The 23,618-nt window shown below is 41.2% G+C and overlaps 2 protein-coding genes across 10 annotated transcripts in view; one reads left to right on the top strand and one right to left on the bottom strand.

Moving 5' to 3' along the window:
- col14a1b (collagen, type XIV, alpha 1b) overlaps positions 1 to 15,087 on the top strand; it is a 161,878-nt gene extending 146,791 nt beyond the window's left edge. For 3 of the 8 annotated variants that reach the window (XM_026156694.1, XM_026156700.1, XM_026156701.1), the window contains 11 exons: positions 2,082 to 2,177; positions 2,267 to 2,320; positions 3,518 to 3,571; positions 4,297 to 4,350; positions 4,599 to 4,670; positions 6,542 to 6,577; positions 7,042 to 7,108; positions 7,193 to 7,381; positions 7,659 to 7,736; positions 8,361 to 8,516; positions 12,568 to 15,087. In XM_026156694.1, coding sequence (XP_026012479.1) covers positions 2,082 to 2,177; positions 2,267 to 2,320; positions 3,518 to 3,571; positions 4,297 to 4,350; positions 4,599 to 4,670; positions 6,542 to 6,577; positions 7,042 to 7,108; positions 7,193 to 7,381; positions 7,659 to 7,736; positions 8,361 to 8,516; positions 12,568 to 12,848 — 1,137 coding nt within the window. In that variant the 3' untranslated portion in view covers positions 12,849 to 15,087. The other 5 variants (XR_003271026.1, XM_026156695.1, XM_026156697.1 and 2 more) reach the window with 5 other exon arrangements.
- A 1,072-nt stretch (positions 15,088 to 16,159) lies between these two features.
- Positions 16,160 to 22,659, bottom strand: LOC113014104 (CD209 antigen-like protein E). 2 transcript variants are annotated; one of them, XM_026155418.1, is made up of 8 exons: positions 22,361 to 22,659; positions 21,923 to 22,039; positions 20,354 to 20,443; positions 20,207 to 20,269; positions 19,812 to 19,951; positions 19,229 to 19,335; positions 18,217 to 18,500; positions 16,160 to 16,219 (listed from the first exon to the last, which is right to left on the bottom strand). In XM_026155418.1, exons 1-7 carry the CDS (start codon positions 22,515 to 22,517, stop codon positions 18,380 to 18,382), a joined length of 795 nt encoding a protein of 264 aa, XP_026011203.1. In that variant the 5' UTR covers positions 22,518 to 22,659; the 3' UTR covers positions 16,160 to 16,219; positions 18,217 to 18,379. The 2 variants fall into 2 exon arrangements, with proteins under 2 accessions (XP_026011203.1, XP_026011202.1); XM_026155417.1 differs by having other exon boundaries at positions 20,207 to 20,443.
- Positions 22,660 to 23,618: the final 959 nt, after the last annotated feature.

Raw genomic sequence — 23,618 nt, 5'->3', positions numbered from 1 at the left:
AACAAACATTTGGAAACAACAAAACATTAGGCTCCGCCCTCTGCAGGGCCAGTGTCCAGGTTTTCTTAGTTTTTCGGTTGAGTTTTGATCTGTAGAAATATTCTGTAGCTGTAACATTTCCCATGTTAGAAAAGCCAGTTACAAAGTAAAAGCATTTTTAAGAGATAAGATAAGATAGAACTTTATTAATCCCTCGGGTGGGTTCCTCTGGGAAATTCGACTTCCAAAAAAAGCACAGCAACGACCGAAGTTACAGTTACAGAACTGTTATATATATATATATATACACACACACACACACACACACACACACACACACACACACACACACACACACACACACATATATAAATACAGAGACAAATATAAATAAAATATACAAAGGGGATAAATAGAATAAATAGGAATAAAAAATAAAAATACAAGTGAATTGCACATTTCAAGTATTGAGTCTATTGCACTGTTGACTATTTACAAAAGTATTGCACAAAAGGTATTGTACAGTGAGGTGCAGAGGCACTACAGCTTAGTTGTTCCCCCCTCCTTTGTCCTCCTGTCTCCCCTCCCTCTCCCCTCCAGAGAGGAGTTAAACAGTCTGATGGCGTGTGGGACAAAGGAGTTTTTAAGTCTGTTAGTTCTTGTCTTGGGGAGAAGCAACCTGTCACTGAACAGACTCTTCTGGTTGTTAATGGCCGTGTGCAGAGGATGCCCAGCATTGTTCATAATGTCCATCAGTTTCTTTAATGTCCTTTTCTCTGCCACTGTCACCAGAGTGTCCAGCTTCATGCCGACCACAGAGCTAGCCCTCCTGATCAGTTTCTCCAGCCTGCATGAGTCCTTCTTTGCTGTGCTGCTCCCCCAGCACACCACAGCATAGAAAAGTACTCCAGCAACCACCGACTGGTAAAACATCCTCAGGAGCTTCCTGCAGATGTTAAAAGACCTCAGCCTCCTGAGGAAGTACAGTCGGCTTTGGGCTTTTTTATACAGGTGCTCTGTGTTGTTTATTATTTGCTTCAGAGCTGAGCAAACATTAATGCTGCAAACAACAAAGTTCACTAATCAGCCCTAAATTTTACAGAAAACACAAATCTAAGAAATATTTAACAAGATTATTAAACCAAAGGGAAAAAACAGACTGTTCACAAACGAGGCGTCTCTGACCTTTGATCAGTAACTTTTAATGTTCGTCTGCTTGCACAGATCACGTTCTGATCATTATGAGGGAAATACACCAAACTACGCTTCATCTTTAATAAGGAGTCTTTAAATAACCTCGGACTGGATTAATGTCTAGTTTGAACTTTCACATGTTTGTAGTGACTTTGACTGAAACGTATCACGTAGCTGATCATAAACCCACTTCCTCCTCTATGAACTCACAAACTGATTTCCTCCCGAGTATTTGAAGCCGTCTTCTCAGACAGCAGGACTCGTTGGTGGTGGAGTTAGACGTGTTATTATTTCAGTTAAAGCACTAAAACTGATTCAGCTCACTGCTTCCACTGTTTGTGACTCTACCAGCCTGAGCTCATTTCCCACACAGATATTATAACTAGATCGGTTATGTGGTGTGTTTTGAGGTTTAGGTAACACAGAATAGTATCGTATTAAAACGTAATAACGCACAAAATATAGTGAACTTAATCAAATCACTATAAAGGCAGAATTAAGTAATTAAATAATGAAATGATGCAAAGCCTTTTTATCCAGCCTGATAAATACAACGCTCCCTGTTTAATCAAAGTCTGCTTTCCAGGTTTGTGTAAAATCCAGCAGCCATTGTAGCTGAGGGGGTGAATGTTACTGTACACTGATGCATGCACGTATTTGAAAATGATTAGAGCTGCTGTGTGTGGCGTGTCTCACCTTCTTGGATCTTGGATTGGCTCCGGCCACCCTGTGGTTGGTCAGTTGGTTCATGGGTCACCTGATAACCAGTAAATCTCTGGGAAAGTGTCCCACATGACCAGTTAAAGCCACCATCACCACCTCAGAATATCCAAACCTGCACGTTTGCCTACATCACATCCGTGTTTTTAGCACATTAGCTTCAACTTTCTCTGTCCTGCTCTCTTTAGGGACCAACTGGTCCTGTTGGAGATACGGGTCTTCCAGGACCTCAGGGACCCCCAGGACGGCAAGGACCCAGTGGACGCTCCATTATTGGACCCCCGGTGGGTTATACAGTTTTCAACAACCTTTTAGTCTTTTTTGTTACTTTTTTCCTTAATCTTTGATTTAAAGTGTGTTGTTGTGCCTGCAGGGCAGTCCTGGAGAGAGAGGTCAGAAAGGTGATGTGGGACAGCAAGGAACTCAGGTAATAATAGTGATCAGCTTTTATATACTGACAGATCACAGCTCTCATTGCACTCTGAGTAAGATACCAACACTCAGCTTCTCATTTCTTTACATCAAGTGATGCTTAAACACATTACTGTGCTTTCATAATTGAATATAAATTATTTAGAGAGATAATAAAGATCAAATTTAGACTGTGAGGTGGAATTACCTGTTACTTAGGAAAGAAGGAGACTTCCACATCACTTCTAAAATCCTTCACTCTCTGCGAGTGTTTAACCTCCTTTCATCCCGATGTCTGTCATGTTGTGTCGACCTCGAATAAAACGCAGGTACAGGACTTCATATCCTCAGACTAAGGCTACGTTCACACTGCAGGCGAAAGCGCATCAAATCCGACTATTTTGACCCCATGTGACCCACATCCCATCATGGTGTGACAGTGTGAACGGCACAAATCTGACCTGGGTCACTTTCGTATGTGGTCCTGAATCTGATACATATCTGATGTTTCAGAAAGCGACTGCTGTTTGATGGTCATGTCGCATTAAATCCGTCTTTTACGTCACTGACACAAGACAGACGCCAATTATCAGCGCCGGAGAAGACATCGCGAACGCTTCCTGGCCATCCAGCGTAGATGTCAGTGAAACTGTTGGGAAGACAACGTTGGAGAAACGTGAACATTTTATTTGTATAATCTGCAGATTCTGACAGAAATCTGCAGCTATCCTTTGAAGCAGCAATAAGGATCATTATTAGGCCAAATGTAAATAACAAACAAAATTGGGAAAGATAAAGTCTGAAACAAGTCTTTACATTAATCAGTCACACAATACTGTTGGTCTGGGTCTGAACAGAGCGCGTTGTGTGTCTTCTTTTGCACATGCGGCCGCGTTGAGGGTTCACACAGGAGCGCGTTTGCTGTCGCATTTTATTTGTAGTGTGAACAAGCAGACAAAAAGATTGGATTTGATCATTAAGACCTGCAGTGTGAATGCAGCCTAAAAGTGTCCCTAAGAGTAAAAGTCCGTGTCATGGGAGCACCTGTGAGTACTCTTCTCTTAGGAGGTATTTAGGAATCGTGCATCCAGAGCTGCATCACAGGCCCACTCACATATAATGAGTTACAGACACTGATCTTGATGCATGTTGAGGTTTAGGGCTGGTGTGAACGTGACCTGCAGTGACCTCTGCTCTCCTCGTGCTGTTTCAGGGGGTTCCTGGAACACCCGGAGGTCCAGGGAGGGAAGGACCTCCAGGACCCAGAGTGAGTCATAACAGACACACTAATAATTCAGCTGTTTGACAAGTTTGTTGATACTACAAATATTAACAGTCAGTAAACCACTGGGATGTTGTCAAATACTAATATGAACAATATAACCTGTAATGTAGATATTTTATCATCTTCACCTCTGATACTGTTCATATGAGTACTACTGTAGTAACACTGTTATATCTGTAAACTGTCTCTACTGTCATTGTACTACTTTTGTTTTTTTCTAGATTATATTAAGTTATATAATACCTGAATAGAATGAGATTATGTACAATTCTATAAACTGATCTGCAAATTTAAGACAAATTACATATCAGATGTTGAATTTGAGGCATTGGATTGATTTTAAATATGTTAATTTGGGGCAGGAGCAACAATGAAGTACAAAAGAGGTGCGATGCTTTAGAAAATGACACGTTAATGCACGGCATGGCTCCACGGAAGGACGAGTGGAAAAGAAAACAGAAGAAAGATAAAAGTTTCCTAAAAAGTCCAGAGGTTGAAAAAGGGAGACAGTCGAGCTGCTGTCAAATGAACAAAAAGACCCTTACAGAGCGAAGCAGCATCTGTGGCCCTGCAGCGCCCCCCTCTGGCCACAGTAGAGTCAGCATCACAGCCAAGGCTGGAAAGAGCGAGACACAGCTGCTGGGTCAAAGTCATCGGAGGAACTCTTTAATCCTTTTTTATTATAACATCTACTTTCACCTTCTCAGGGACTGCCAGGCAAAGATGGCCCCCCAGGCACACAGGGCCCCCCAGGAACCATCGTAAGTCACTGTTGCTGTTTTTGTGAATGTTTTGGAGGATTCAGAGGAGGATATATGTGCATGCAATGCCTGCAGCTTCTCTGTTAGGCACTTAAATGTAAAGTTTAATTAAAACTGTGACTTTAGGTGATAATGATGGAACTGGGTCAAGCTGGGCAGGGCTAATAAGCTCAGTCAGGCGTGTACAACAGGAACAACTTTATAATAATTCAAATAATATAATTAAAAATTGCTTTTGATTTCTTCAGGGAACTCCGGGAGCTCCAGGATCCCCAGGAAGTACAGGCCCTCCAGGAAAGCAGGGAGAGCTGGGCCCACCGGTGAGTCTGTCAATGAGTGGAGCTGCCTGTCCCCATTAACCAAACTGGCCGGGGTGGGCGGGGTTTTTAGCTCTTAGAAGGAACGCCATCATTTGTTTTATGAGCATGAGCTGCTGCATGTGAACAGAGACGCAGGAGGCAGCAGAGTGCAGCGAGGTGAGCGTCTGTCAAAGAGGTTAACAGCTTCCTGTCCAGTCTGAAGCTCTAGAAGCTGTTTGACACATTCACTGATATGTGGAGCTCAGTGTTTTGTGTTTATGTCAACAGAAAAGTGCTGTTTGAGCCTTCACCTCAGCCTTTCAAATGGCCAACACAAATCCTTCTTTCTTTCTCTCAGAGGCTGGCAGTGTCGTTATCCTTCTGGGTAAACGCTTGAGTGAACAGATCCATCACTGGTGCTGACGGCTCCTCTTTCTCTCATTCTGTTTCTACATCAGGACTTGTGTTATGTTGCTGCGATGACTCAGTGGCAGGAGTCACAGTTCACTCAAAGTCATTTTGTTCTCACTTAAACGTGTTTATTTCTGCTGTGAATGTGGAAGCTTTTGGAGCCTGCCTCTAGTGTTCAGAAGAGGAACTGCACTTATGCATAGCCTTAATGTTTCAGCCCCACAGTGTCGTTATTGCAATGTGTTAAAATATTTTGCCAGCAGTGGAAATAAACTAAAAATTCAAAGAGTTTCAAGCATTTAAATCAGACTAAAGGAGAAACAGGTGGGACAGCAGCTTCATGCAAAACGCAGCAAAGTGTCTCAGTTTGATCTCCAGCTGTTTGCAGAGTCACTGATCAGTATGTAGGCTGTGCATGTAAACCTTTGTCTGCAGTCCATTTGCTGTGCTGGTTTCTACTTCAGCCACTGTAAACAGAGGTGTGTGAGCGCTCGCTGCTTTCGTATTTATTCCTGATTATGTGAAAACTTCATGGAGAGTAAATCACATTCGAAGTGCAGCAACAAAGAAAGCACTGGACTCTGTGGGCGGTGATACAATCTGCTGACAAATGATTATTCATCACTGTGATAAAATCTTTATAAGCATGTAATTACAGATGCATGGGTGGCCTGCAGAAAGGCCTCATCAGCTCTTTACCTCATGCTGGCAGATTCGTAATGAGAATTTAGTAAAATATACAGTAGTTCAAGTTTTGGGTATTAACACTGTTTCCATAAATACTACATTCTGGGTTGTATTTTTTAACACTTTTTATTCTTTCTCATCTCGATAAACATCATTCAGTGAAAGTTTTGTATTAGAAAGAAGCACCGAGGTCACAGCAGCTCCATCGAAGTTGGTTTATTATGTGTTTGTTCCTCTGTTCTTCCTGGATGTTTGTCTGTTTCGTTATTATTATAAACACGGCGTTAAGTGACAGCGCTGCACAAATATTCATATTCTCTGTTTCGTGTCGACACATTTGAAGCTTTTAACGATGTTTCTTGTAGATTTGCTCCAGACTCTGAGAGGGAACGTTAAAGTCCCGACAAACGTACCACCATCACAGTCCTGTAGGCCAGCGGCCCAACCCCCGGGCCTCGGACCGGGGGTTGGGCCGCTGCCGTAGGCCTCTCGCTGGTCTCGACACGTTCCTGAAATCTAATCCCCTCGATTTAGGACGTGTCTGTTTCCCTCTGAGACATGTCAACGCTGAAAAGTATAAACATTTGAAATTATGTTTTAGTTATTATTCATATAGATAAAGATTTCCAACATTTTAAATAAATGACAAAAACAAGCAGGCTGCAGTTTAATCAGGACAGCAAGATGATCAACATGCTGCCCTGACGAGAGAATCACCTGCTTCATCTTGTGTTCGATGTTTCACAAGTTTGGAGGTTTTTTCCTGGTTTTTCATGAATTCGTTTCTCTTGCAGGGACCTGCTGGAACTAAGGGAGAGAAAGGTGAACGGGTAAGCTCTCTGTCTTCATGTTATTACTTCCCCCCAGTCACAAACGTCCTGTCTGTTGACCTGCACATTGAGATATATTGTTGTGTTGCAGCAGCAATGTCAAACTCAAGGACACACAAACAGTATAATAATATATATTAATATATGTTTTATTACTATGCAGTAAACATTAGTCACTGTTTCCTTCGTTGATTACAATAATGAAATATCAACATCATCCAATAAGTAAATATAATATGTGTGTATTTGAGTTTCATAAAATAAATTTACTTTAAATTTGCTGTAACTAAAAATTTGACACTAGCAGCTGAAAAAGAAACGAAACAAATCTGCAGATTTATGAGTGAATTTCAGTCCTAATAATTTGAGTCTGTAGCGCCTTCATAAAACGCAGAATATGAATCATTTAAAAACACTCGCACATAACTACGTGTGTTTTATATGAACATCGTGTGTTTTTTCAGGGAGATCTCCAGTCGACAGCATCAGTTCAGGCCATTGCCCGACAGGTCTGTGAGCAGCTGATCCAAAGTGAGTTAAAAAACCCCAAACCTTTATTTGTTAATAATAATAATAATAATAATAATAATAATGTTTGACCTGGACTGTTTTCAGGCCACATGGCGCGCTACAACAGCATCCTGAACCACGTGCCGAGTCCTCCGGTGTCAATCCGCACAGTTCCCGGACCACCGGGAGAGCCTGGTCGAGAAGGACCCCCAGGACCACAGGGAGAACAGGGACCCCCAGGCAGACCAGGCTTCCCAGGACAAAATGGACAGAATGGGCAACCAGGAGAAAGAGGCAAGTTTAACAAAACAGTAAAACTCTGTTACCGTTTAAATCAGTGTGAACTGAGGGGCTGCCACACGGCCCAGTATAAAATAAATACAAAATTATTTTGAACTGCAAACGATGCAAAGCTGCACTGGTTCAGTCTAACAGCAAAAAATAAATAAAAAGTCAGAAATGTGCAGGAAAGGTCGAACTTCCTGACTTTCTCCATGTTACAGTGTATCTGTATGGAATGACACAAAATATAGAAATTTAAGCAGTATTTATTTCTGTTGTGTGTTTCCAGGACAACCAGGAGAGAAGGGTGATAAGGGATCTCCAGGTGTGGGTGTACAAGGACCCAGAGGACCTCCAGGACCACCTGGTAACTTACCTGCTAAGCCTTTCTGAACCATCCCAGTGATGCAGTGAAGAAAGTCCTGAACACGATTGTCTGATTAGTAAAAGAAAAAATGTTTCACATGTTTCACATGGATCATTAAGATGTTGTAAAATCCACAAATTCAACAGAAAATATAATTTTTTATCAAAGGTCTTAACTGACATGGTAAGATTATTATTTTTATTATTAGTATTAGTACTAGTGTTGTTGTTGTTTTTCTGAACTGAACCAAAAAATGTGAACAAATTGTCTCTAAAATTAAATAGTTGATATAATTTTTCTGTAGTTTTAGTTGTTGAGATGTTATTAAGTTAATTCTGAGTGCCATTTAAAAATGTCTTAAACATTTGTTACCTGGAAACGTCTGGAAGTACTTTAACTACTCGACTCTGACCATAAAACCATTAAAATAATCACTTTGATAGCTGCACAGTGTTTTTCTGTCCTCTGACTGACAGAACGCAGGAGAAAACACAAACACATGTTGTGATAACTTCGGGCTCACAGTCGGGGTTCTTATGACTGATGATGAGTTTGACCTCAGAGTGATTCTGTAATTCTAACATTCAGTTTTGTTTTCTAAACTCTTCATCCTCTTCCTCCCAGGTCCCCAGGGACAGGGCAGACCAGGTAGCTCTGGACCCTCAGGACGACCTGGAAATCCCGGAGTACCCGGTCGGCCCGGAGCCCCCGGACCCATCGGCCCCCAGGGGCCTCCGGGTTACTGTGATCAGAACTCCTGTGTGGGCTACAATGTTGGAGGTACGTAGTCTCAGAAATATGAGGAAACTATGATCCACCGGTGTTATCAAGACTCTGATTCTGGTAGTTTTTAATCGTGCTGCTTTCTCTGGAGTTTTTCATCAAAGGAAAATACTGAGATCTTTGCCCTGGAGCTCTTTGCCCTGGAGCTCTTTGCCCTGGAGCTCTTTGCCCTGGAGCTCTTTGCCCTGGAGCTCTTTGCCCTGGAGCTCTTTGCTCTGGAGCTCTTTGCTCTGGAGCGCTTTGCCCTGGAGCTCTTTGCCCTGGAGCTCTTTGCTCTGGAGCTCTTTGCTCTGGAGCGCTTTGCCCTGGAGCTCTTTGCCCTGGAGCTCTTTGCCCTGGAGCTCTTTGCTCTGGAGCTCTTTGCCCTGGAGCTCTTTGCCCTGGAGCTCTTTGCCCTGGAGCTCTTTGCTCTGGAGCTCTTTGCTCTGGAGCTCTTTGCCCTGGAGCTCTTTGCTCTGGAGCTCTTTGCTCTGGAGCGCTTTGCCCTGGAGCTCTTTGCCCTGGAGCTCTTTGCTCTGGAGCTCTTTGCTCTGGAGCTCTTTGCTCTGGAGCGCTTTGCCCTGGAGCTCTTTGCCCTGGAGCTCTTTGCCCTGGAGCTCTTTGCTCTGGAGCTCTTTGCCCTGGAGCTCTTTGCTCTGGAGCTCTTTGCCCTGGAGCTCTTTGCCCTGGAGCTCTTTGCCCTGGAGCTCTTTGCCCTGGAGCTCTTTGCCCTGGAGCTCTTTGCTCTGGAGCTCTTGTTGTCAACCACATGATTAAAGCAGCAGCCTCCACCGTGACTGTTGTGTAATTACAGCCACAGACTGAAGAGGCTGTAATGAGACAAACCTGCATGTTTGTTCAAATATGTGAACAGAAGAAACTTTTTAACTGAGCATGAAAACATTTCACTGCTGATTGTACTTGGACTGAAGGCATGAGGACAGATGTTCAGTTCTTGTGGTTCATTTTCACACTGAAAAGCTGCCACTGAGTTAAACAGAGTGCATGTCACAGAAGTGGGCATGAAACACTGCGTATATAAAGGTTCATTTACACTCTGGAACCCTGCTTTCAAAAACTGACAGAAATTTAAAACCTCATGAAGCTGAATTTAAGAAAAAAGTGACGTCCGGCCACAAGGTGGCGCTAAACATGTTCTAAGAACTTTAGACACTTATTTCTTAATTCCACCTTAACAATCAGTCTGTGCCGGTCTGTGAGAGCAGCCTTCATGGTGTAAATGAGCCTTTATACATTTAGTGCTTCACATAAAGTCATCCACCCACACTCAGTGTATCTGAAGGTGAAACACGTTCAGATACACTCACAGCTAAGATGCAGGATTCAGTTTCACAAACACAGAAATTCATCTTCAGTGTGTGATTTTTACATTTTGTACAATTTCAAATATCATGCAGCGCACTGGGCTCAGAAAACAGACTCGATGCAGCGACAGAGACAGAGATGATGTCTTTAACCATTTAGCCTCAAAGTGGTCGTGCTACGGACTTTAAAGGCTCATTTCACCCAAAATAATCAACTCTGAGCAGAATTTGTTGAGACAGTTTGTTTCTGAACATTTGAGTCAAAACAGCTGAGTTTTTAAAGTTTATTTATTCTGCTGCTTCTTATTTTAAATATCATACACAGACTTTTACAGTGGTAGATTTTTCTGTTGATGCTAAAGATGATCAAAATGAGGTTCAGTTTGTTGAACTGAGACTAGATGTTGAGTAAAGATGCTGATTATTTGACTTCAAAGTGAAAAATAAAAGAACAGAATATTTTATTGTGGTTAAAGCTCATTTAAACGACAGATCTTTGAACATCAGCTCTGGAAGGAAGTAGAAGGAAAAAGCCTCAAAAACATGTTTTATTCCACACGTGGTCATAAACTCTGCATCTTAACATCTCAGTTGGTGCTAAATCACTCTGTGCAGTGAGTGTGGGTTTAATGTGTTGCTGGAAAGATGCTCCATGCAGGGTTTTCTAATGCATGCATTAGTTATTAAATGTCACCATATAAACATTCAACAAATGACTTTACAAAATCCACATGAAAGTTGCAGGTGATGAAGCAGCACTGCAGGCAGATGTTACCTTGCAGCATCAGTCTGTTCTCCCTCCTGCTGCAGGCAAAGACCCAGGAGGCATTTCTATCTGAGCAGCTTCACAGCTGATCCCTCACATGCATCCTGATCACTGTTAGTTTGCACCAATCACAAGTCAGCAAACATGTTTTTGAGAGGCTAAAGAAAACCCTGCAGGAGTCATCTTCAGCATGTTCTGTGCATGTTGGTGCTACATCACTGATGTGTTTGAGGTTAAAGGTCACACAGTGGCCTAAACGGAGCTGTGCAGCTTGCAGTCTGCAGGGTGGTCATGTGAGTAATGTCTGCATGTTGTAATCACTCTTCTGTCTCTGTGTTTGTGTCTCCACATCTCTGTCTTCACCTTCTTTTATCCCCCATAATAACCCACAACAGAATATTACTGAGACGTTCACAAATAATCAAACAGGGCTGTGCAATTCATTTGTTTTGTCTCGTGCTATAAATCCAATGCACCCTTTTTCCTTCCCAGTGTCCACTTTCACCCCCTCTCTAAAACCTTAAATCCCTGACAGTCAGTGGCAGGTTCAATGTAGCACCATCAGAATTATTGCTATGATCCAAACAACCCCACATGTTAGACCACATGTGACTTCAACCATGATGTGGCTTCAGTTAAGTTTGCATACACTCACGATGGGCGGGAATGTGGTAGTAATTTGGAGCTTTTTAGGATTTCTTTGAACTCTTCTTTTTCCAGGCTGGAATGATTGTAAAGCTTAAATCTTTAATGACTTATGGATCTGGATTAAAAGTATGCAAACACCCAAACTAATATGTGGTTAAATATACCTTCAGGCAAGCTGCACTTCAACCAGATGCTTTTGTTAGCCATCAACAAGCTTCTGGCATATTTCTGACCTGATGATGGACCACTCATCCAGGAAGAATTGGGAGGGATCATTTAAATTTGCTGGTTTCCTGGCAGACATTCCTGATCTGTCAGAGGACTCACAGGACGTTGACCATAATCATAACATTTTGTAAGAGATATATTGCTCCCAGTATTACACAGACATGAATTACTTAGAGAACAACATGCAATTATATATCATCATCTGAGCTGATCATCAGCAGATGTAATCTTAACCACATCAAAGACCATTATTATTATTACTTCCTGTAGTTGTAGATCCCTAAAAGTCAAACGTAGATTTGGTGCACATGAATCTAGAGTGGCTCACTGAGGTGCCGTATACAAACAGCACTACTTTATGTGATGCATTTGTTGCTTGTTTTAATTTTTTGTTGTATTTTTTAGGAGCAAGAAAAATATGGAATTATCAGTAGTTTGATAAAGAAATACTGTGAGCATTGACACGGTCGTCCTCTCCTTACCTTTTCTTCTAGATTATGATCGTCCAATTCCTCTTTTTTAATTCCCAGACTCCACTGACTTAATACAAACTCCTGTAACTCGTCCCAAACACTCATCTGCACGACAACTTTGAATATTTTTGCACGTTAAGTATCCAGATGCTTATCATTTGAAAGACAATATCTGAAAACATTGTTACTTAAAATATGACAGTTTGAATGATGTCATACTTGGCTGGTAATACTTAGACATTTGTACAAAATGTCTCACAAAACGTAAACATCAAAGCTCAGTCTGACTTATTTAAAGCTTTTTATCCTAACGACCCTCAATATTGTCAACACTGACTTTCTAACCCAGACTCACACATCCTGACTGGGTAACCCAAACTTTAAACTCCTCACCTTATTAACCGACTCATAAACCTGACCTGGTAACCTTTGGTAACCCTTGTCTCTGTGTCTCTTGCTCCTTCCTTCTTACCCACCCCTTTGTTCTTGCTAACCCAATCAAAACCCTACAAATTGCTCCCAAACACTGCTTCCTGTGGTGGCGGGGTCGGCCATCTTTGTTTTGGGCTTTTCACTGCCTATCCGCCGGGCTGCTGGTTGGCTCATTGCCTGGTTGGTCGGCATCACAGAAGGCGAGGATGTCACTGACGGCGGCGCTGTCCCCGCAGTCCAACTACCACCCAGCGTCTTCCAGAACTACGGCGAGGTCGAGGAAGACGATCCGTACCGCTACTACCAGCCCAACTACCCGGCCCCTCGACCAGTGGCGCCTGATGATCCCGCACTGGCCCTGGGTGACATTGAGCTGAGGTCTCCTGGCGTCTACCGCACCTCTCGGAGTGTGAAGGAGGAGGAAGAGAAAGTCGGGACGAAGAGGCGACTAAAGAGAGGCGCTGCGTGGACTAACTGAGAGGAGTTGATTCTGATTGGGCGGCTCGGCGCTGCTATGGACTAATCAACAAGTGCCTGATGTAAAGGATTTCTTATGGACATTGTAGAGGGACGGGAAGGGATACCAGTCGGGACTATTGTAACATCTATGCTACATTAAGAAAACTTTCAAAACAATTTACATTTTGTTTTTCATTTGTCAACAATATTGTTTGGAAATCGTCGGATCTTAAAGAGGGTTCATGTTTCACAGGTGAACTGTTCTCACAGACTGTATAACAAAGGTTCATGTAGCCACCAATGACGTTCCCCGCTGGTTTCTAACGTTTCGTTTTGAATCCTGTTTGGTTTCCTGATGCTGTTTAAAGAAGCAAGGGATCAATGTGAGAAACCAGTGGAAATGGTCAAGGGGTCGTGACCTCTCAGTTCATAGACACATTAAAGTACAGTAACGTGTCAAAACTGGGCAAAAACACAGCCGTCCATTATTTTTAACTGCTTCAATAAAGATCATGGGGAGGAACAGAGTCTCTCCTAGTTAACACACAGTGAGTGGTTTATCACAGGGCTGTCGGGCTGTTTGCTTCAACCAGTGGAATATTTAATTCTATCCACAAGAAGGGAAACCAGTACAACAAGAGACATAACCACTTATAGATACACATGGAAAATGAACACTAGGAACACTGGTGCCCTTCTCATTGTTCAGTCATTAACAGTTGTGCTTTAACATGAACTGACCAAGATGTAAACGATCTAAATGGGCCTCAGAATGTAAATGTCTTTGAAGCAGAGTTTGAATCTCTGCAGTCATCAGGACACAGCTGCTGGATCCCAGGTTAACTTCAATCTACGACTCTATACTCCATCGACTTTAATGTCTGCATTAAATTCTGTCATTACAAAGTAAACACAGCTTGAAGCAGATTGTTGAACAAAGTAAATAAAACCCTGACAAATATCTAAATGTACCACTGCTTACCTTCAGTCCCTCTGATGATAAATGGTCCCTCAGCTAAATCAAACCTGCTCCCTCAGTCCTCACAACAGCAGCTGAACTGCTCTGAACTCTGCATCTACACACAGATGATCTAAACTAATGGAGCCTTAAACCACGCCCCACTTTATCATTTTTATTCTTTATTGGACAGTTGATTAAATAAAGTGGGTTTTAAAGAAGACTGAAAACGACTGATTTTGACCCTGAAAGTTTCAACTTTAAGGTCACAGATCAACTATGTCAGTTTCCCCACAGACTTCTGTCAAACGCTGCCACCTTCTGGTCATCAGAGAGAATTTAGGGTTCAAGGCTAATCAGACGTAGAAGCTACATCCTTCTTTTATATACAGTCTGTAACTGTCCCTGTGGTCGTTAATCAGAGACTCGTCTGTCATTTATATTTTTAACCTGGTTGGTTAAGTGCCTCCAAACGGTCCAGCAACAACTTATTTCAAACGGTCTCCTTCATTATTTTTTCTTTAAAGCCTGTTAGTCTTACAAGATTTTATTTTACTCTGTTGCTTCTCTGACAGAAAAAATAAAATAAAAATATCCAAAAGGTTTTGATTTAAATTGCAAAGTGTTTGATGACAATGATGTAATCTGTTAGTGTGTTGGTCCTGTCCTGCATCAGTCTGATTATTACCTCCAGTGTCTTTGTTTTAAAGCCTTTTTATGTAAAGTTTTGCATGTTTTTGTTTATTTCAGTTACCATGCAGTGTATCATTTTCTAATCATAGAGCCATACAAACATTTTATTGTTACATATTCATATTATTTTGTAGTGCAGGTGTTGTCGCAGTATTAAGCTCAAACTGGTCTCTGTGTTTGGGGAGGCTGATGAAAATATAAGTTGTAAAAACTGAGATTCTTTCTGTGTAAATGTATTTTGGTTCAGTTTGTCAACCCACAGTTTTACTCAGAGAAGCAAATTTAACAAAGTTTAGTTGGAAAAAATGTTATTTTTCACAACGCTCTGTTTCTTACTTGGTGTTTTTATTTAGTTATCACTTCATTTCTTGTCTTTATATTCAGACTTTAATCCTTTAGTCTCATTGTCTGAAAAAAATCCCAGTTACGTGGAGGACTATGCTTTTATTCAACCTTGTTTGATGTGAATTTGGCCAGAATTTGAACTTTGAACTTTCCTTCTGAGTTTAGTGTTTTGAAGCCTTCAGGTCTGTGAGGAGAGCAGTTCCCTCTACACCTCCGACCAGAATGTTTAAAAAATAAAATCAAGGAATTAATTTATTTTTCACTGGTGTTGATTTCTGAGAACAATAAAACTGAAGTACAACCATCAGTGCTGCCTGTGTGTGTGTTGGTTGTAAATGTGTTGCTGGACTGAAGTCTGATTAAACTTGAAGTGAGCAGGAAGCCTGTTGGAGCTGCAACAGCAGGAGGCTGACTGGAAACTTTGAGGTGAGTTGAAGTTTAAAATTACACACATTATATTTGTTACACAGCAGACGATATTTAATATATTTAAGGGACAATTTACATTAAATGAAAGAAAAACTTGTGGTGACCAGGAACATATGCAGATGTGATCTGACAAATGTTCATTTACGACCCATAAATGTCCATAACACCAATTCTGGGACCAATGATCAGCCTGTCCACCCGTCCCCACCTCTGACTGCTCCAACAACAACAAAGCACCAGTCAGTTTGTAGCGCCTCCTACTGGCAGAGGGCCCACAGTCCTGTTAACACAAAGCTCAAGGTGGGATCCTGACGTCACGTTCATTATTGAGGTGAGTCTTGTTTTTCTCTTCATGGAGGTCACACTTGTTCACACTCATCCTTCGTTTATATGTTTATGTTAAATCTACACTGACCTGTACCCCGTGCTGTGACCTACACGGCAGCCTGTGACCAGAGATGTAGCAACACGTTGCACAACGATGTTTCAATGCACAAAACATCTTCAGTTTAGAGCTGACACGTTTGGGACGTTGCAGACGATTACAGATTTTGTTCATGTGCATTTTGTCTAAAGAGTGAAACATTTCAAATCTGACACGACATCAAAATATTTATGCAAACAAATCAATCTTGTTGCTGAACTTTGAATTAATCTTTGACAGAGGTCACTGGTGGTGATTAGACTCTTATCTTCCAATATTTATTATATTGGGAAATATAATGAATATTGTAAAAATAATGAAAAAGCATTAAACTAAAATTTAATGGGTAAAAAATCATGAAAATATTTGAAGTTGAAAAACCTGAAAAACACCCAGAACTGTAGTTTTAGGACCAACAGGCTGATGAATAAACCGAGTAAAGCAAAGTAAAGACAAGCTGCACTTTGACTTTTATTAAAACAATTTGCTGGAACTACAGAGTAATGAAGTACTTCAAGGTTTTGTGTGGATGACTTCCAACCTGTCATGAATCGCTGTGCGGCAGGCAGGAGTTGGACCCAAAATGCAGGACTCACAGACTCGGGGAGGTGAACTCAAAACACAGCTTTATTTGCTGGCAGGGAAAAAACATACAAACTAATCTAAACTGGGAACTAAAAACTCACAGGGAGATCCACACAGCATGAGGGACGACGCGACACGGACTCAGAGAAACACAGGGTTTAAATTAGAGATGGACCGATCCGATATTACGTATCGGTATCGGTCCGATACTGACCTAAATTACTGGATCGGATATCGGAGAAAAATAAAAAATGTAATCGATCCATTAAATATCACGAAAGCACCTCACAAAACTTGCAACACGCCAACTCACCTCAGAACGTTAGCACGTCGGAGCAGTATGCATCACGTGATAGAGCGGCTGTGGCATGCGGGACCTGTCGGTGGTCTGGATAGCATGTGGAGCTTCGCTAGCAACCCGGCATTTCATCTCCGACAAAGTTATCCCCGAGAGAAGTAAAGCAAGTGTGTAAGTCCATCTCTGAATGTTTGTAAAGCATTCCTGCGTTAAGCTTAACAACTAATATATGGAGCGACTGCCTCTCTCTCTCTCTCGCTCTCCGGCTGCTACTTCAATCGTGAAACTGCTTAATGATCAGCTGATCGGCTTTTCTGTCGCGAGTCTGTGTCTCTAGTTTGTTTTTGGTCCACTTTGCACCAGACAGAGGAAACCAGCGGCTGAACAACAGCAGCACGTTTAAGCTTGATAAGCTGTTGTTAGAATGTATTTAATATTAGTTTCTACTCGAGGATCTTTTTCTACGTAGCTGACGGCTGGTAACTGTGCAGGGGCGGATCTAGCAAAGTTTAGCCGGGGGGGCCGATAGGGCATTAACAGAGAAAAGGGGGCACAAAGACATACTTTTCTTTCTTATTCTCTAGCTTTTAATAAATAATTATCTGACACCCAAAGTTTTAATTTGATGTAAAATGAATAGAAGTCAATTACTGTATATAGTGACTATTAAGTCTAATATATATACCCTAGTAAGCTATAGTACTTTTTCCTTTGGGAAGGTACCATCTGTGCAGTCTGCAATTTTGTTGAAGAAAGATGTTGAATCTATTTAATATTTCTTGAAAAATAATTGATTTCTGTGCATTTTTTTTTCACACTGCATCAAATTAAGGTTGATTATGTCGATTAAGCATCATGAGGTGGAGCGTGAGGGGTGGTTCCCTATTTTTATTTATTTATTTTTGTTGTTGCTGGGAGTTGGAACCCTATTAGTTAGGTTGCTTAATATTTACGCTAAGTACTCTTTAAAATACCAGAATAGGGAGGATGGTGTAGGTTTAAGTTTATTAGATTGATCAGTATTGCTGAACTATGAAACATTTTTTTTTGCATACAGGTATAACAGAATAGCTTTAGTGTAGTTGTTGTTTTAAACTTGAGTATGAACTTATACAAAATGCAGCAAAATATTTAAAAAACAGTTTTGTTGATTAAAAAACACTATATCGGATTCATATCGGTATCGGCAGATATCCAAATTTATGATATCGGTATCGGACATAAAAAAGTGGTATCGTGCCATCTCTAGTTTAAATACACTGGGAAGTAACGAGGGGAATGAGACACAGAAGGAGGGCACAGCTGGGAGAAATCAGGACTGACGAGACAAGCAAAGCAGGACGCATTCACATAAGACACGGACCTTCAACGTAAAACAGGAAGTATCATACAGAGACGCGAACTAGACTAGGGGAGACAGAGCAACTAAGAAACACAGAGACATAACCATTAGGCAGAGGACTCTAAGAACCGAAAGACACAGAGGGGAACTCAAACATGCAGACACAGACTTACACAGAACAGAGGGGACACAGAGAAACATGAAGGACAAGGGATCGAAACTAGAAACCATAGAATAACTCACAAGTACAATAATACAAAAATCACAAGGAACTAAAAACGCTGAGTCAGGAGACCCAGGACCGTGACACAACCTTACTGTACAGCACAGAGCACAGAGGGACAATATATGTAATCAATATATGATGCAGAATGAACAAGTAAAGACTGTAAGCTGAGTCTGAGGCTCATGCAGGACATTTCATAGTGAGGTGTCTTTGGTTGGATTATTCAAACATTTACATCAAAGCACCAAACTCATTTCTCACAGATGAAGGTCTTTGATTCAGAATAATATGACCGTGTCCATCTCCCATCATCGTCACAGCAGACTCCACGGTATCCAGAATAAGGATCTGACCATCCTGTTCCCCTGAACCTGTCAGAGAGATCAAATCTGATATGAAACTGGACTAAACTCATAACTATTGTCACATTCATATAAATATGCGTCTCTTTTGGAATATTTCCAATATTTGCTGTATTTCTTTCCCAGGTTTCTCGCCCACTTTCCCTCCTTTAGACTTTTCTCTGAGAATCATCATTCACACTAAAACAGCTTTCAAGCTTTGATGAATATGAAATCTTCCTGCTGTAAAAATGGAGAATAAAAAGAAGTCAGAGCTGACTTTCTGCTGTTTGAAACTGTTTTGTCAGCTGTTTACAGACATCACTTTGAAATGTGTGTCTATCAGGTCATATTTACTGAAGCTTCTTCCTTCATATGTTCTGAAGTTTTACAAACACCAAAGAAGAAGAGACAGGAATTCTCTGAAACACTTTTTGTTCTGTGAGAAAAGAAACATTACAGCACAAAAACATGAAGACAAATTGAACAAAGTGAAATGTGTCGGTCGCTGCTTTGAACATGTTTCAATCCTGATTCCTTCAAACTGACTTGTTGTAACTGAACGTCATCACAGACTGCAGATGAAGAGAGTTCAAGCACAGCTGTTCATTCAAAGGAGGATTTCTGCTTTTCTTTACATTCAGTTTGTGGGGCTGTTGGAAAATAGCTCAGCTCATGTATTGCTGATCTATCTTCCAAAACATCAGTGTTTCACTTCTAAATAATAACTCTGGAATAGAAACAAACTAATGTCTCACGTTTCTGTCAGCGCTGATCCGTCCACCCATTCCCATTTAGATCTTCCTGATGTCTGGTTGGCTCTCAGACCAATCCAAGAGAATCCTCTGAAATTACTGACAAATTCCTGTTTGAGAAGAGACACAAATATTGTCTCCAGTCATAATTCAGCACTTCTGTTGTAGTGACATCATCTTGTGAACATGTCTGAAGGAAGAATAACTGTGATGAAACTTTTCTTCCATTGTGCAGAAATCAGAAAGAGCCAAAGAATCAATGAATATCAGCTCCTCCTGTAGCTCAGTCAGTGTTGCAGTGGAATCAGTGTTAACAAATCATTTGATTCAGTTGGATTGAATCAGAAAAATAATCTGGATTATGAGGATTTCTCTCATTTTATAACATTTCTGTGTAAATTAAATGTTTGTCAAATGTGTAAAAACTTTACGTTTGAATGTGTCTGCAACAAAAAAGGAGAATCCAAGAAATCCATCAGAGTGGAGACAGGAAGCAGGTCACAGACTGACAGCAGGTCACAGACACAAGTAACAGATGACTGTCAGCTCCATCAAAGATCACACAGACATGAACAAACACACCCACCTGTTCCTCTTTGCTGTTTATCATCACCAGATCAGCTCCTATATCCTGACAGGCTCTCCTGCTGTCAGACCAAGTTTTGTTCTCAGTGGATTTAAAGTAAAACTTGCTTCCAAATCTCGTCCATCCTTCAGGACACTTCTCTTAAAGTCAAACACATGTTTTAAAGTCAGACTTTGTGTCCTGTTGTATCACATTAATCTTTGGTTCCTGTCATTTTCCCTGTAAATGCTTCATTTAAACTCAGGTTTTCTCTCTTATTCATAATGAACTGAAACTTACATTTATACAGAGAAACTGTTACACAGCATCAAACATTTAGGATTCAAAACAAAGACACAATCAGGTTATCACTGTGTAACACTGATGTTTTCTATCAGTTATTCAAACTTTATTACCTTCTATCTTCTCCTTCAGCTTCTTCACTTCTTCCTGTAACTGACTGTTGAGTCGTTTTGTCTCTGTAGAAAAAAACATGTTAAAAATGTAAATATAAATTTTATCTGACATTAGTATTTTCTTGTTAATTTTAAATACTTTCTTACCTTGATGTTCAGTCTGTAGCTCGTTGTAACTGTGGTTCAGTTTATTGTGTTTGAAGTGAAGTTTGTTGTTTTCACTCTTGTTCAAAGCATCTGAAATATTTCAGTGAAAGCAAAATAAAATAAAATAAAATGAGTGAAACGTTGAACAGAAATAATCTTCTTCCTCTGCTTTGTCAAATATCAATAAGAGTCAGAAACTTGCAGCCATTGCTCTTTAACATGTCCTGTGGGTGGAGGTGTTAGAACTACAGGAAATCTGATGAGCTAAATACGTATCAACTGTGAACAAAACCACTGACAAGATTCAGAATAATTGTGCTTCAGTGTGGAGGAAGAAGGTGAAGAGTCAAACAGCATTTCTACACCTGTAGTCAGAGATGTTATCTATATGCTTTGAAAGAATAGATGCTGACTCATGTGACATGTGCCTGTTCTCACTGAAAATATGTCTTTTTACATTCAGTCAAAGCTGCTTTGAGGCTTCAACACTTCCTCTTTCTGCTTATTTATAATTAATAAATGTTTCTTCCTGCAGCTTCCAGGAACTTCCTGCTTTCAGACGTCCTTTTGCAGGCGTCTCTGTTCTCACATCATAGATTTGTGATGTTTCTGCTGATCCAGCATTAAGTCTGTCACAGCTCCACCAGGAGCTAAAGGTCAGCTGAAGATCATCAACTGATTTAAAACATAGAATCAAACCACCTTAAAATCCAAACATCAGCAGCTGCTGGGAGTTTTCTCTGTGTTGTTGTTTTTGTTATTGTGGAGTCTTTACCTGATAATATAAAGAACCTCGAGGCAACTGTTGTTGTGATTTAATGTAATAAAAAAAGATTCATTGATATATCCCAGCAGATGAATGGAGCTAACATTAGCTTGTTAGCTACCTGCTTAATACACCAAGTGAACTAACTAGTCGCACAATGACAGACGGCCACTGTCTAACATAGTGTGGCTGCACCTGCATCAGTCTGCAGCAGATGCTGCTGCCTGTCTGCTTTGTTGAGATAATCACAGAATCAGCGTGTTGAGTGAAGAGTTTGAAGGAACAACAAGAACATTCACTCCACAACACACACAAGATATGAGCCAGGAATCATGCACACAGACACACACCTGCTAATCAGTGCTAAGTAACAGACTGATGAAATACTAGAAGCTCAGTCAGCAAAACCAACGTGTTGGTCAGGCTGTACCACACAGCAGCTCATATTATTGATCAGAGAATTCCATTTAAAATGCCACCGTGCAGTTTTTATGAAGAGGAAACTATCCTTAGAGACCAAAACTCATTTGGTCCTGAATGGAAACATGTTTTTACTGCAGCAAAGGTGCTCATTTTAACATGGGAGTCTGTGGGGACTGACTCGCTTTCAGCATCAGCCTCCAGTGGTCATTAAAGGAACTGCAGTGTTTGCTGCTTCTGTGTTGGCTTCATGTACTTCCTGTATTTGCTGTGGCAGAAGGACACGTTCTGGTTGTGAAGCTGCATGTTTGTTGGCTGCTGGGGTTCAGTATCAGTCATACATTCATTTGCAGGAGAAGTTCAGAGGTTGTATCTTATCTTACAGCATATGGACAGGATGATGATCCCAGCTAACATCAGGAGGCACAGCACTCTTAGACCCAGTGTAGCACATCTGAAAGAGCCCTTCAGGACTGAAGGAGGATTCTGAGTCTGTGGTCCTGTTAGAAAGCAGTGTGGATGTTGGTTTGTGCTTATTTCCTGTCAGTCTGTGGTTAACAGACCTGTGGTTGTGGTTGTATCAGCTTAGCGTCAAAAAAGGGCCGGTTGCCAAAAAACAAAGGAAATATAACATCTGCGCTGTGACTGAAAGAAGTTCCTGTTAATCAATAAGTGACGTACAAACTATTGTGGGAAAGAATTTAAATTAAAAAGGTTCATACAGCAAATGGAGAAACAGATGTTTGGTGGGCTGCAGTAATTTGGCTTTAAAAGCTGACTGTAACAAACTGGAAGTACATTTAGATTCATAATTGACTTACCTCCTTCCTGTGACTGAAAATGATCATAACTATCTCTGATCTCATCTGTACTCTCGTAGATATCCACCTCCCTCTGCTCCCACTCTGCTCCGTCCTCCTTTCTGCTGTATCTCACCTTCTTTGATAGATCTGGTTTGGCATAAATATCTGAGGACATCGTGAGAGGACGGAGACGCTGAGCAGGAGTTTAAACTGTACTCTAACAGTTCTGCAGTACTGACCCTGGAAGATATCGAGCTGTTTTATTCTTGTCCAGCCTTCTGTCTGCTTTCAGGCAGGAAGAAGCTTTGAGGAAGTGGCAGCGTGTAAGGAAACACAGACCGTGTGATTAATTTGCATAAAAATGTCTTAACTGCATTTTGTGTTTCTCTTAACTACAGATAAAACTCTGTGTTGTACAATACAGTGGGGCAAAAAAGTATTTAGTCAGCCACCGATTGTGCAAGTTCCCCCACCTAAAATGATGACAGAGGTCAGTAATTTGCACCAGAGGTACACTTCAACTGTGAGAGACAGAATGTGAAAGAAAAATCCATGAATCCACATGGTAGGATTTGTAAAGAATTTATTCGTAAATCAGGGTGGAAAATAAGTATTTGGTCACCTCGAACAAGGAAAATCTCTGGCTCTCACAGACCTGTAACGTCTTCTGTAAGAAGCTTTTCTGTCCCCCACTCGTTACCTGTATGAATGGCACCTGTTTGAACTCATCATCTGTATAAAAGACACCTGTCCACAGCCTCAAACAGTCAGACTCCAAACTCCGCCATGGCCAAGACCAAAGAGCTTTGGAAGGACACCAGGAAAAGTATTGTAGACCTGCACCAGACTGGGAAGAGTGAATCTACAATAGGCAAGCAGCTTGGTGTGAAAAAATCAACTGTGGGAGCAATCATCAGAAAATGGAAGACATACAAGACCACTGATAATCTCCCTCGATCTGGGGCTCCACGCAAGATCTCATCCCGTGGGGTCAAAATGATCATGAGAACGGTGAGCAAAGATCCCAGAACCACACGGGGGGACCTGGTGAATGACCTGCAGAGAGCTGGGACCAAAGTAACAAAGGTCACCATCAGTAACACACTTCAACGGCAGGGAATCAAATCCCGCAGTGCCAGACGTGTTCCGCTGCTGAAGCCAGTGCATGTCCAGGCCCGTCTGAAGTTTGCCAGAGAGCACATGGATGATACAGCAGAGGATTGGGAGAATGTCATGTGGTCAGATGAAACCAAAGTAGAACTTTTTGGTATAAACT

Source organism: Astatotilapia calliptera, chromosome 22 (assembly GCF_900246225.1).
Source record: "Astatotilapia calliptera chromosome 22, fAstCal1.2, whole genome shotgun sequence".
Lineage (NCBI taxonomy): Eukaryota > Metazoa > Chordata > Actinopteri > Cichliformes > Cichlidae > Astatotilapia > Astatotilapia calliptera.
The sequence above is the reverse complement of the archived record's forward strand: the minus strand, read 5'-3'. Positions and strand labels throughout refer to the sequence as shown.

Coding starts and splice junctions, on each gene's coding strand:
- LOC113014104 (XM_026155417.1), bottom strand. CDS start 22,517: ATGTCCTCAGATATTTATGCCAAACCAGATCTATCAAAGAAGGTGAGA. Junction 19,952..20,206: donor GCTGAAGGAGAAGATAGAAG/GTAATAAAGTTT, acceptor TTTGACTTTAAG/AGAAGTGTCCTGAAGGATGG. Junction 18,501..19,228: donor GGATCAGCGCTGACAGAAAC/GTGAGACATTAG, acceptor TCTCTCTGACAG/GTTCAGGGGAACAGGATGGT.